This window comes from Salmo salar, unplaced genomic scaffold, assembly GCF_905237065.1.
Source record: "Salmo salar unplaced genomic scaffold, Ssal_v3.1, whole genome shotgun sequence".
Classification (NCBI taxonomy): Eukaryota; Metazoa; Chordata; class Actinopteri; order Salmoniformes; family Salmonidae; genus Salmo; species Salmo salar.
In genome coordinates, this window is record NW_025548145.1 from 54,685 (window position 1) to 68,347 (window position 13,663).

General features: G+C 47.9%; 1 protein-coding gene across 1 annotated transcript in view; it reads right to left on the reverse strand.

Annotated features, from left to right (window-relative positions):
- The window catches only part of LOC106581560 (fibronectin type-III domain-containing protein 3A), a gene marked incomplete at its 5' end in the record, with an annotated part of 70,019 nt that overhangs the window by 11,641 nt on the left and 44,715 nt on the right, over positions 1 to 13,663 (reverse strand). Inside the window, 2 exons of the mRNA XM_045711964.1 lie at positions 10,421 to 10,551; positions 12,735 to 12,901. Of these exons, the coding sequence (XP_045567920.1) occupies positions 10,421 to 10,551; positions 12,735 to 12,901 (298 nt within the window). The remainder of the gene's footprint in view (positions 1 to 10,420; positions 10,552 to 12,734; positions 12,902 to 13,663) is intronic.

Here is a 13,663-nt window from a genome sequence, read left to right on the forward strand (position 1 = left end):
TGAGAGAGACAGCGAGGAGAGAGAGAGAGAGGAGAGAGAGTTGAGGAGAGATGGTTGTGAGTATAGAGTTTACAGGCGGATAAGGCAGACACAGGAAGAGAGAGAGAGAGTACAGCTTATGGTAGAGAGAAGATGTTTATATATATATAGAGAGAGACAAAGAGAGAGAGAGAGATGTTTATGGGAGAGAGAGAGATATATATTTGTTTAGAGAGAGAGTATATATTGAGCGAGAGCAGAGATATATATACACGTTTCATATATACAGTGCATGTGCACACATAGATATACAAGTTTATTTATATACATATATACACCCTGCAGGCAGCATACATATATAACGTTTGCGTATACAGCATATATGTTATAATGCCCATGCACACACATATTGTTATACACTGCTCATGCACACAGAAGCACACTGGCGCACATATATATATGAGTTTGCCTGCGCATACATACCTGCTCTGCGCACATCGCCTGCGACATATTCGCACACGCTCTGCGACACGCCTGCTATCGCCTGCGACACGCCTGCGAGACAGCGCAGAGAGAGAGAGATGCTATGAGAGAGATAGAGACAGCACAGAGAGAGCAGCCAGAGAGCAGGAGGCATGTTTATGAAGAAGGGTGGAGCTGTTTGAGGAGACATATATGGCATGTTTGCGGCAGAGATATGGTGAGACAGCAGTGGAGGGTGAGAGAGGCCACAGTGAGCAGAGGCAGTAATGCCTGAGTAAGAGAGAGAATGTTTATGTATATACATGCTATGTAGAGAGATATGTTTATGTAGAGACAGGTGAAAGAGAGAGAGAGAGGAGAGAGAGTTATGAAAGAGAGACTTGAGGAGATTGTTTCCTGCATCGCCTGCTATGATAAGCGTATTGCTACGCCTTCGCGCATATACATACACGTTTGCTATTACAATACACATATCGTTAAGTGCATAGTATAGTTATTCACTGTTTTGCTACATACACAATACCTTCGTCTTGCTATTGTATACATACACCATTTTTACATATACACATCGTTCATGCAATACATTATTATACATCGTCTGCTACATATATTATTGACTGCTCATGCATACTATATTGTCAAGCTCATATATATACATACATCGTTCATGCATATATATATATATATGAGTTACAGAGAGAGAGAGAGAGACAGCGAGGGAAGAGAGAGAGAGACAGCGAGGGAGAGAGAGAGAGAGATTGTATAGGAGAAGAGAGAGAAGAAAGAGGGGAGAGAGAGAAGGGAGAGAGAAGAGGAGAGAGAGAGAGAGACAGGAGGAGAGAGGACAGGAGGGAGAGAGAGAGAGAAAAGCAGGAGAGAGGGAGAGAGAGAAGGGAGGAGGAGAGAGAGAGAGGTGAGAGAGAGAGAGCAGGAGAGAGAGAGAGAGAGACAGAAAAGATGAGAGAGAGAGACAGGAGGAGAAAATTTGTGAATATAGATATAATATGTAAAAAATTGATATAAATATTTTATGTTATATATATATATATAATGTTTTATAATAATATGGAATAATATATAATATATAAAAATAAAAAAAAAACAGGATTATGATATATATATAAAATATACGCTCATGCATATAATATATTACAATTCGCGGAAGATAATATTAAATGTTTCGCTATATATATAAACTGCAAAACATACCAGACATAACAATTATTACACACAAAAAAACAGAAAGACATATCAATAAAAAAAATATAAAAAACAATATATAAAATTTATAATAAACGAATATAAGAGGCTGATTGAGAGAGACATAGGAGAGAGAGAGAGACAGCGAGGGAGAGAGAGAGAGAGACACGAGGAGAGAGAAGAGAGACAGCGAGGGAGAGAGAGAGACAGCGAGGGAGAGGAGAGAGAGACAGCGAGGGAGAGGAGAGAAAGGAGAGAGAGAGGGAGGAAAGACAGGAGAGAGAGAACAGAGAGAAAGAGAGACAGGATATTGATAAATAAAAACAAAAATAATCGTTAGAACGTTAGGATAGAAAAAAAACTATATATATTTATATATAAGAAAAATAAACGAAATATATATACGAATGAAAAAGTATATGAATATATGGACAATATAACAAAATAAAATAAAGTAAAATATATAGTTAGATATATAATATATAGTTATTATATATATAGTTGGATATATATATAACAGAAAATAATGTTTGCGCATATATATAACGAGAATATATATCATAAATAATTAAAAATATAATTCATTCAGTAAAAATATATTGAGAGAGAGAGAGACAGCGAGGGAGAAGAGAGAGAGACAGCGAGGAGAGAGAGAGACAGCGAGGAGAGAGAGAGACAGCGAGGGAGAGAGAGAGACAGCGAGGGAGAGAGAGAGACAGCGAGGGAGAGAGAGAGACAGCGAGGAGAGAGAGAGACAGCGAGGGGAGAGAGAGAGACAGCGAGGAGAGAGAGACAGCGAGGGGAGAGAGAGAGACAGCGAGGAGAGAGAGAGACAGCGAGGAGAGAGAGAGAGACAGCGAGGGAGAGAGAGAGAGACAGCGAGGGAGAGAGAGACAGCGAGGGAGAGAGAGAGACAGCGAGGGAGAGAGAGACAGAGGAGACAGTGAAAAGAAAAGGACAACCAGTGAAGAACAAACACCATTGTAAATAAAACCCATATTTATGTATTTTTCCTTTTGTACTTTAACTACTTGCCCATCGTTACAACACTGTTACAACACTGGCATTTGAAATGTCTTTATTCCTTTGGAACTTTTGTGAGTGTAATGTTTACTGTTCATTTGTATTGTTTATTATCTATTTCACTTGCTTTGGCAATGTTAACATATGTTTCCCGTGTCAATAAAGCCTTTTGACTTGAATTGATACAGGAAAGAGAGAGGTAGAGAGGAAAGGGAGGTTAATTTTCAGGAAGGAAGTAGGAGGGAGACAGAAGACATGGTCTGCCTCTGTAGCTTGGAGGCCTGTGATTGGAGTGATGAAAGGACAAAGCTCTGTGTAAAATGGCAGACACATACAGCTTCCTTATTTAATTTGGTTGTCATATCCAGGCAGATTAGCGTCAGCCAGCAGCAGCCTCTGAGCCCAACATTACCATAGCCATTACTGTTATGGCTCTTCAACCTCTGCCATATTGTGGATTCGGAGCCATCTATCTAATAGAACTCAGAGGGTTTTCTTTAATGGAAGCTTCTCTGTAATGGTGTACCGCAGGGCAGCTCTCTTGGCCCTCTACCCTTTTCTATTTTTTACCATTGACCCACCAATGGCATTTAACAAAGCATGTGTGTCCATGTATGCTGATGATTCAACCTTATACGTGTCTGCAACCACAGCTAATGAAGTCACTGAAACCCTAAACAACGAGTGGAAGTCAGTTTTAGACCGGGTGGCAAGTAATAAACTAGTCCTGAACATCTCTAAGAGCATTGTATTTGATACATATCATTCCCCAAGGTCTAGACCTCAGCTAAACCTGGTAATGAATAGTGGGGCTGTTGAGTAGACTAAATAACTTGGTGTTACCTTAGATTGTAAACTGTCATGGTCAAAACATACAGATTCAATGGCTGTCATCCAGGCAAAGGGTGGTTATTTGAAGAATCTCAAATATAAAATATATCTTGTTTAACACCTTTTTTTTTTGTGGTTACAACATGATTCCATATGTGTTATTTCATAGGTTTGATGTCTTCAACTATTATTCTACAATGTAGAAAATAGTAAAAATAAAGAAAAAAACCCTTGAATGAGTAGGTGTTGTAAAACTTTGGACAGGTAGTGTATGTGTCGCTGATAGACACATACTAGAGGCCTTCACGGATTCACCTGTCCTCGAATACCTGAGACCCAATCCGGGACCCGAGCGGGTCCGGATCCACGAGTCTGGGTCGGGATCTGACATGATTGTCTCGGGTATGTGTAATTTAAACTGACTTGTCTGGAAGGGTCCAATCAGATTCCAACACCACTGCTGGAAGATGGAATTAAAATGATGGAATTAAAAAAGTTAAAGAACAGGCTACAATGACTAAGAGACAACAGGTAGGCTTGCTACTTCATATCCTGAATGGAGTTGTTGTTGTTATTTGTAACTGTAGGACACACTACAGTCTCAATTAGCCTAGCTAGCTAACGTTAGCTAGCTTAACTTACTTCTCCTGGTTTGATGCAGTCAAGACGGGTACTATCATCATATTGATGATAAATAACCTAGCTATGGCAGCTATTAGTCTACTATAGCTTGAGTCGGCTTGGTCGGTTGCGGTCCCTCTCTCTTCCTCCTCCCCACCTGCTAGAGCCTCGCCTCTCCCCCTCCTCTCGCGGTTTATCAGCTCCGGTTAATAAAGTAACATTAAAAAAATATATACTTTTCTGCTGCTTCCCTCACTCAGATCGGACTGAGTCTGGACGGAATTGGGTCTCTATATTAAAAAAAATATATTTATGCATATAGGGTCCGGGTGGGAAAGCCCCAGGTCCATTTCGGGAAACGGGTCCAACCAAGACCTCGAATGCACACATAAAACACTACATGCTCATGTTTTTAAATGTATGTTAAAAAACGTATTTTGTCTGTAATGTCTTTTTCGCTATATGTTGGACCCCAGTAAGACTAGCTGTTGCCATTGGCTAATGGATACCCTAATAAAATAAAATACAAATTACTGCATGTTAGCCTGCTAAGAGTTACTGCTGAGCCCACCATAAACCCTGGTTAGCCTGCTAAGAGTTACTGCTGAGCCCACCATAACCCCTGGTTAGCCTGCTAAGAGTTACTGCTGAGCCCACCATAACCCCTGGTTAGCCTGCTAAGAGTTACTGCTGAGCCCACCATAACCCCAGGTTAGCCTGCTAAGAGTTACTGCTGAGCCCACCATAACCCCTGGTTAGCCTGCTAAGAGTTACTGCTGAGCCCACCATAACCCCTGGTTAGCCTGCTAAGAGTTACTGCTGAGCCCACCATAACCCCTGGTTAGCCTGCTAAGAGTTACTGCTAAGCCCACCATAAGTCCAGGTTAGCCTGCTAAGAGTTACTGCTGAGCCCACCATAACCCCTGGTTAGCCTGCTAAGAGTTACTGCTAAGCCCACCATAACCCCTGGTTAGCCTGCTAAGAGTTACTGCTAAGCCCACCATAACGGCAGGTTAGCCTGCTAAGAGTTACTGCTGAGCCCACCATAACGGCAGGTTAGCCTGCTAAGAGTTACTGCTAAGCCCACCATAACGGCAGGTTAGCCTGCTAAGAGTTACTGCTGAGCCCACCATAACCCCTGGTTAGCCTGCTAAGAGTTACTGCTGAGCCCACCATAACGGCAGGTTAGCCTGCTAAGAGTTACTGCTGAGAGGGATGGAGAGGGAAGCTAGACACCTGGGTCTCGTCAGGGATCAACGTCCATCATCATAACGCTGCATTTAGACAGAGGAATCACCATCCGGCCTGATGAAGAACTCGTACAGCTGCGCTAACGGGCACAACAGAAAACATCCGTCTATTTGCATAATGTAGTTGTTGTACAGCAGAGTGGTCACCAGCCTTTTGCTGAGTCAAGAACACTTCCTGATGCAAGCCGATATCTACCGCTCTGATTTTTTTTTAAACATGACTTAAAACCGTAAGAATGTGCAACGTTAAGCTATTAAACACAGTTCTGTAGCAGTGAGGTTTGTACAGTAAGGCTATAGTTCTGTAGCAGTTCTGTAGCAGTGAGGTTTGTACAGTAAGGCTATAGTTCTGTAGCAGTACAGTAAGGCTACAGTAAGGCTATAGTTCTGTAGCAGTTCTGTAGCAGTGAGGTTTGTACAGTAAGGCTATAGTTCTGTAGCAGTACAGTAAGGCTACAGTAAGGCTATAGTTCTGTAGCAGTGAGGTTTGTACAGTAAGGCTATAGTTCTGTAGCAGTTCTGTAGCAGTGAGGTTTGTACAGTAAGGCTATAGGACCAGTACATTATCACTGCATGTTGGCTACGCTTGAATTGCCCTGTCAATGTTGTTCTTCTCAGATCATTTTGAAATGATGTAAATGTTTTGGTATATAATCACACTGGTAATATGTTAATGTCAGTCTGAGGTGAAGGAGCAGGGGTGAGGCTGCCTCTCACCCGACTCGCTGTCCCTCCGCTCTCTCTCACCCGACTCGCTGTCCCTCCACTCTCTCTCACCCGACTCGCTGTCCCTCCGCTCTCTCTCACCCGACTCGCTGTCCCTCCGCTCTCTCTCACCCGACTCGCTGTCCCTCCGCTCTCTCTCACCCGACTCGCTGTCCCTCCGCTCTCTCTCACCCGACTCGCTGTCCCTCCGCTCTCTCTCACCCGACTCGCTGTCCCTCCGCTCTCTCTCACCCGACTCGCTGTCCCTCCGCTCTCTCTCACCCGACTCGCTGTCCCTCCGCTCTCTCTCACCCGACTCGCTGTCCCTCCGCTCTCTCTCACCCGACTCGCTGTCCCTCCGCTCTCTCTCACCCGACTCGCTGTCCCTCCGCTCTCTCTCACCCGACTCGCTGTCCCTCCGCTCTCTCTCACCCGACTCGCTGTCCCTCCGCTCTCTCTCACCCGACTCGCTGTCCCTCCGCTCTCTCTCACCTGACTCGCTGTCCCTCCGCTCTCTCACCTGACTCGCTGTCCCTCCGCTCTCTCACCCGACTCGCTGTCCCTCCGCTCTCTCTCACCCGACTCGCTGTCCCTCCACTCTCTCTCACCCGACTCGCTGTCCCTCCGCTCTCTCTCACCCGACTCGCTGTCCCTCCACTCTCTCTCACCTGACTCGCTGTCCCTCCGCTCTCTCTCACCTGACTCGCTGTCCCTCCGCTCTCTCTCACCCGACTCGCTGTCCCTCCGCTCTCTCTCACCCGACTCGCTGTCCCTCCGCTCTCTCTCACCCGACTCGCTGTCCCTCCACTCTCTCACCTGACTCGCTGTCCCTCCACTCTCTCTCACCTGACTCACTGTCCCTCCACTCTCTCTCACCTGACTCACTGTCCCTCCGCTCTCTCACCTGACTCACTGTCCCTCCACTCTCTCTCACCTGACTCGCTGTCCCTCCGCTCTCTCACCTGACTCACTGTCCCTCCGCTCTCTCACCTGACTCGCTGTCCCTCCACTCTCTCTCACCTGACTCGCTGTCCCTCCGCTCTCTCACCTGACTCACTGTCCCTCCGCTCTCTCACCTGACTCACTGTCCCTCCACTCTCTCACCTGACTCACTGTCCCTCCACTCTCTCTCACCTGACTCGCTGTCCCTCCACTCTCTCTCACCTGACTCACTGTCCCTCCACTCTCTCTCACCTGACTCGCTGTCCCTCCACTCTCTCACCTGACTCGCTGTCCCTCCACTCTCTCTCACCTGACTCACTGTCCCTCCACTCTCTCTCACCTGACTCGCTGTCCCTCCACTCTCTCTCACCTGACTCGCTGTCCCTCCACTCTCTCACCTGACTCACTGTCCCTCCACTCTCTCTCACCTGACTCGCTGTCCCTCCACTCTCTCTCACCTGACTCACTGTCCCTCCGCTCTCTCACCTGACTCGCTGTCCCTCCGCTCTCTCACCTGACTCGCTGTCCCTCCGCTCTCTCACCTGACTCACTGTCCCTCCGCTCTCTCACCTGACTCGCTGTCCCTCCACTCTCTCTCACCTGACTCGCTGTCCCTCCGCTCTCTCACCTGACTCACTGTCCCTCCGCTCTCTCACCTGACTCACTGTCCCTCCACTCTCTCACCTGACTCACTGTCCCTCCACTCTCTCTCACCTGACTCGCTGTCCCTCCACTCTCTCTCACCTGACTCACTGTCCCTCCACTCTCTCTCACCTGACTCGCTGTCCCTCCACTCTCTCACCTGACTCGCTGTCCCTCCACTCTCTCTCACCTGACTCACTGTCCCTCCACTCTCTCTCACCTGACTCGCTGTCCCTCCACTCTCTCTCACCTGACTCGCTGTCCCTCCACTCTCTCACCTGACTCACTGTCCCTCCACTCTCTCTCACCTGACTCGCTGTCCCTCCACTCTCTCTCACCTGACTCACTGTCCCTCCGCTCTCTCACCTGACTCGCTGTCCCTCCGCTCTCTCACCTGACTCGCTGTCCCTCCGCTCTCTCACCTGACTCGCTGTCCCTCCACTCTCTCTCACCTGACTCGCTGTCCCTCCACTCTCTCTCACCTGACTCAGTCTTCCAGCTGATGGTGAAACTTAAGTCCCACTGCATTATTTCTGCCTCATGTACCAATTCATGTTGTTACTCCTTTGACCAGAGAAAGTGAAATAACGATTTAAAATCAGACACAAGCTACTAATAATAACAACTCAAGCTTATGGAAACAGTTATTCATTATTTACAGCTGCAGTGCTGGTCTATATAAACAGTTACTGATTCATTACAGCTGCAGTGCTGGTTGTACCCATTCATTACAGCTGCAGTGCTGGTTGTACCCATTCATTACAGCTGCAGTGCTGGTTGTACCCATTCATTACAGCTGCAGTGCTGGTTGTACCCATTCATTACAGCTGCAGTGCTGGTTGTACCCATTCATTACAGCTGCAGTGCTGGTTGTACCCATTCATTACAGCTGCAGTGCTGGTTGTACCCATTCATTACAGCTGCAGTGCTGGTTGTACCCATTCATTACAGCTGCAGTGCTGGTTGTAGTCATTCATTACAGCTGCAGTGCTGGTTGTACCCATTCATTACAGCTGCAGTGCTGGTTGTACCCATTCATTACAGCTGCAGTGCTGGTTGTACCCATTCATTACAGCTGCAGTGCTGGTTGTACCCATTCATTACAGCTGCAGTGCTGGTTGTACCCATTCATTACAGCTGCAGTGCTGGTTGTACCCATTCATTACAGCTGCAGTGCTGGTTGTACCCATTCATTACAGCTGCAGTGCTGGTTGTACCCATTCATTACAGCTGCAGTGCTGGTTGTACCCATCCATTACAGCTGCAGTGCTGGTTGTACCCATTCATTACAGCTGCAGTGCTGGTTGTACCCATTCATTACAGCTGCAGTGATGGTTGTACCCATTCATTACAGCTGCAGTGCTGGTTGTAGTCATTCATTACAGCTGCAGTGCTGGTTGTAGTCATTCATTACAGCTGCAGTGCTGGTTGTACCCATTCATTACAGCTGCAGTGCTGGTTGTACCCATTCATTACAGCTGCAGTGCTGGTTGTACCCATTCATTACAGCTGCAGTGCTGGTTGTACCCATTCATTACAGCTGCAGTGCTGGTTGTACCCATTCATTACAGCTGCAGTGCTGGTTGTACCCATTCATTACAGCTGCAGTGCTGGTTGTACCCATTCATTACAGCTGCAGTGCTGGTTGTACCCATTCATTACAGCTGCAGTGCTGGTTGTACCCATCCATTACAGCTGCAGTGATGGTTGTACCCATTCATTACAGCTGCAGTGCTGGTTGTAGTCATTCATTACAGCTGCAGTGCTGGTTGTAGTCATTCATTACAGCTGCAGTGCTGGTTGTACCCATTCATTACAGCTGCAGTGCTGGTTGTACCCATTCATTACAGCTGCAGTGCTGGTTGTACCCATTCATTACAGCTGCAGTGCTGGTTGTACCCATTCATTACAGCTGCAGTGCTGGTTGTACCCATTCATTACAGCTGCAGTGCTGGTTGTACCCATTCATTACAGCTGCAGTGCTGGTTGTACCCATTCATTACAGCTGCAGTGATGGTTGTACCCATTCATTACAGCTGCAGTGCTGGTTGTACCCATTCATTACAGCTGCAGTGCTGGTTGTACCCATTCATTACAGCTGCAGTGCTGGTTGTACCCATTCATTACAGCTGCAGTGCTGGTTGTACCCATTCATTACAGCTGCAGTGCTGGTTGTACCCATTCATTACAGCTGCAGTGCTGGTTGTACCCATTCAAGTCTGTCCATGGTTCTGATTTCTTGTGTGTGTGTGTGTGTGTGTGTGTGTGTGTGTGTGTGTGTGTGTGTGTGTGTGTGTGTGTGTGTGTGTGCCTGCTTTTGTGCGTAAGTAGAAGAACATGTTGACTCACCCTACTTGTAGAGAAATACCAACGCCCTCCTCCTCCTCTCTTTCATGTTGATGAAACAGTCCCTCACTCTGTCGTACAGAACACGCTTTTAAGGCTACCTAGCTAAAATACTTGCTCGCTAGCCTAACTTCCATTCATGGGCAACGTTAGCTCGTTAACCTTCTACAGGTCTCTGGGGCTGCTGGGAAGGACGGAGTAGTTCTACCTTCAGGAATGCCTTGGACATCGACCAGCTGATGGTGACCAGTGTTGTACAGCGATGACTTAAGACAGTGACGTGAATTCATGGACAAGCTAACGTGGTATGACTTCAGTGGGGTGTTACACATCGACAATTAGCTGTGGTGAGTTCCCCCCCCCCCCCATCCAGTGCTACACAAATCACATCTTCTTACCTGTTTGTACTCAGAGTTACCCATCATGCTTTGCACCGTGTAGATGATGGGGTCTCCCTTCATGGGCAGCAGGGGCTCCCAGCTCACCTCACAGACTGAAGACATGTCCTCCACACGCTCCACTCGGGGCGCTACAGAGAGAGAGTACAACACGGCCAAAGATTAAGAATGAAAGGCGAGGACAGTGAGGCTGAAAGGCGAGGACAGTGAAGCTGAAAGGTGAGGACAGTGAGACTGAAAGGCGAGGACAGTGAGGCTGAAAGGCGAGGACAGTGAGGCTGAAAGGCGAGGACAGTGAGGCTGAAAGGCGAGGACAGTGAGGCTGAAAGGCGAGGACAGTGAGTCTGAAAGGTGAGGACAGTGAGTCTGAAAGGTGAGGACAGTGAGTCTGAAAGGTGAGGACAGTGAGTCTGAAAGGTGAGGACAGTGAGTCTGAAAGGCGAGGACAGTGAGTCTGAAAGGTGAGGACAGTGAGTCTGAAAGGCGAGGTCAGTGAGTCTGAAAGGCGAGGACAGTGAGGCTGAAAGGCGAGGACAGTGAGTCTGAAAGGTGAGGACAGTGAGTCTGAAAGGTGAGGACAGTGAGTCTGAAAGGTGAGGACAGTGAGTCTGAAAGGTGAGGACAGTGAGTCTGAAAGGTGAGGACAGTGAGTCTGAAAGGTGAGGTCAGTGAGTCTGAAAGGCGAGGACAGTGAGTCTGAAAGGCGAGGACAGTGAGGCTGAAAGGCGAGGACAGTGAGGCTGAAAGGCGAGGACAGTGAGGCTGAAAGGCGAGGACAGTGAGGCTGAAAGGTGAGGACAGTGAGGCTGAAAGGTGAGGACAGTGAGTCTGAAAGGTGAGGACAGTGAGACTGAAAGGTGAGGACAGTGAGTCTGAAAGGTGAGGACAGTGAGGCTGAAAGGTGAGGACAGTGAGTCTGAAAGGTGAGGACAGTGAGTCTGAAAGGTGAGGACAGTGAGACTGAAAGGTGAGGACAGTGAGACTGAAAGGCGAGGACAGTGAGTCTGAAAGGCGAGGACAGTGAGACTGAAAGGCGAGGACAGTGAGGCTGAAAGGCGAGGACAGTGAGGCTGAAAGGCGAGGACAGTGAGGCTGAAAGGTGAGGACAGTGAGGCTGAAAGGTGAGGACAGTGAGGCTGAAAGGTGAGGACAGTGAGTCTGAAAGGTGAGGACAGTGAGACTGAAAGGTGAGGACAGTGAGTCTGAAAGGTGAGGACAGTGAGGCTGAAAGGTGAGGACAGTGAGTCTGAAAGGTGAGGACAGTGAGTCTGAAAGGTGAGGACAGTGAGTCTGAAAGGTGAGGACAGTGAGACTGAAAGGTGAGGACAGTGAGTCTGAAAGGTGAGGACAGTGAGGCTGAAAGGTGAGGACAGTGAGTCTGAAAGGTGAGGACAGTGAGTCTGAAAGGTGAGGACAGTGAGACTGAAAGGTGAGGACAGTGAGTCTGAAAGGTGAGGACAGTGAGGCTGAAAGGTGAGGACAGTGGATGGGAGACAACAGGACAGGAATGGGCTGGTGAAGGTCTATACATTACAGAGGTGAGAGGATGGGAGAGAACAGGACAGGAATGGGCTGGTGAAGGTCTATACATTACAGAGGTGAGAGGATGGGAGAGGACAGGACAGGAATGGGCTGGTGAAGGTCTATACATTACAGAGGTGAGAGGATGGGAGACAACAGGACAGGAATGGGCTGGTGAAGGTCTATACATTACAGAGGTGAGAGGATGGGAGACAACAGGACAGGAATGGGCTGGTGAAGGTCTATACATTACAGAGGTGAGAGGATGGGAGAGAACAGGACAGGAATGGGCTGGTGAAGGTCTATACATTACAGAGGTGAGAGGATGGGAGAGAACAGGACAGGAATGGGCTGGTGAAGGTCTATACATTACAGAGGTGAGAGGATGGGAGAGAACAGGACAGGAATGGGCTGGTGAAGGTCTATACATTACAGAGGTGAGAGGATGGGAGACAACAGGACAGGAATGGGCTGGTGAAGGTCTATACATTACAGAGGTGAGAGGATGGGAGACAACAGGACAGGAATGGGCTGGTGAAGGTCTATACATTACAGAGGTGAGAGGATGGGAGAGAACAGGACAGGAATGGGCTGGTGAAGGTCTATACATTACAGAGGTGAGAGGATGGGAGAGAACAGGACAGGAATGGGCTGGTGAAGGTCTATACATTACAGAGGTGAGAGGATGGGAGACAACAGGACAGGAATGGGCTGGTGAAGGTCTATACATTACAGAGGTGAGAGGATGGGAGAGGACAGGACAGGAATGGGCTGGTGAAGGGGTGAGATGTACCTTTAATAGGAGCAGGGGGCGAGCGGGGGGTGGTGAAGGTGTAAACAGTGGAGAAGGGGCCTTGGCCCGCCTCGTTGAAGGCCTGGATGCGGAACATGTACGAGGTAGACTCATTGAGCCGCTGGACTTTGTGAGTGTGGCAGGGCCCTCTGTACAAGGAGACGAACCTGGAGAGGAGAGAGGGGACGACAGGGAGAAAGCTATAAAACAGGTGGTGGGACAAGGCAACACAGTCAGTTGGAATCATTTCTAACACTTCGCTAAAACTGAAGGTTACAGTTTCAAAAGCGGCACCATATAAACACCTGTCTTGCCAGTCGATCTATTGTTCTGACATTGTGAAAATCCCGGCCTCTGATTCAGAGAGGAAGACACATTTCAGTTGAATACATTCAGTTGGACACCTGACTAGGTATCCCCACCTTTTCCTTTAGTCCTGGCACAAAAAGCAAGTTGCTAGATTTGAGATTCTTGAAGTTGCACGCCAAACGGGCTGGTTGTCTATTCGATTGTCATGGACGTTATAAGCAAGCAAGGTTGCTACGGCGACTACCTACTTCTCCTTTGCTAGTTAGCCAACTAAAGCGCGGGGGGGATTACGTTCATAAATTGCCTGGCTGGGCTGTGGGACAGCGGATAATTCAAACGGAACAGGTATTACCCGGGGATTGTGGTGAATAACTCCCTGCTATCAGCCAATCAGCATCCATACAACCTGTTTTATAATGATAGTACATATATACCATATATTTCCATCCAGAGATTCCAGGCTAATGATACTGTAGGGTTTAACCAGGCTACCAACCTGCAGCTGGTACTAATGATACTGTAGGGTTTAACCAGGCTACCAACCTGCAGCTGGTACTAATGATACTGTGGGGTTTAACCAGGCTACCAACCTGCAGCTGGTACTAATGATACTGTGTGGT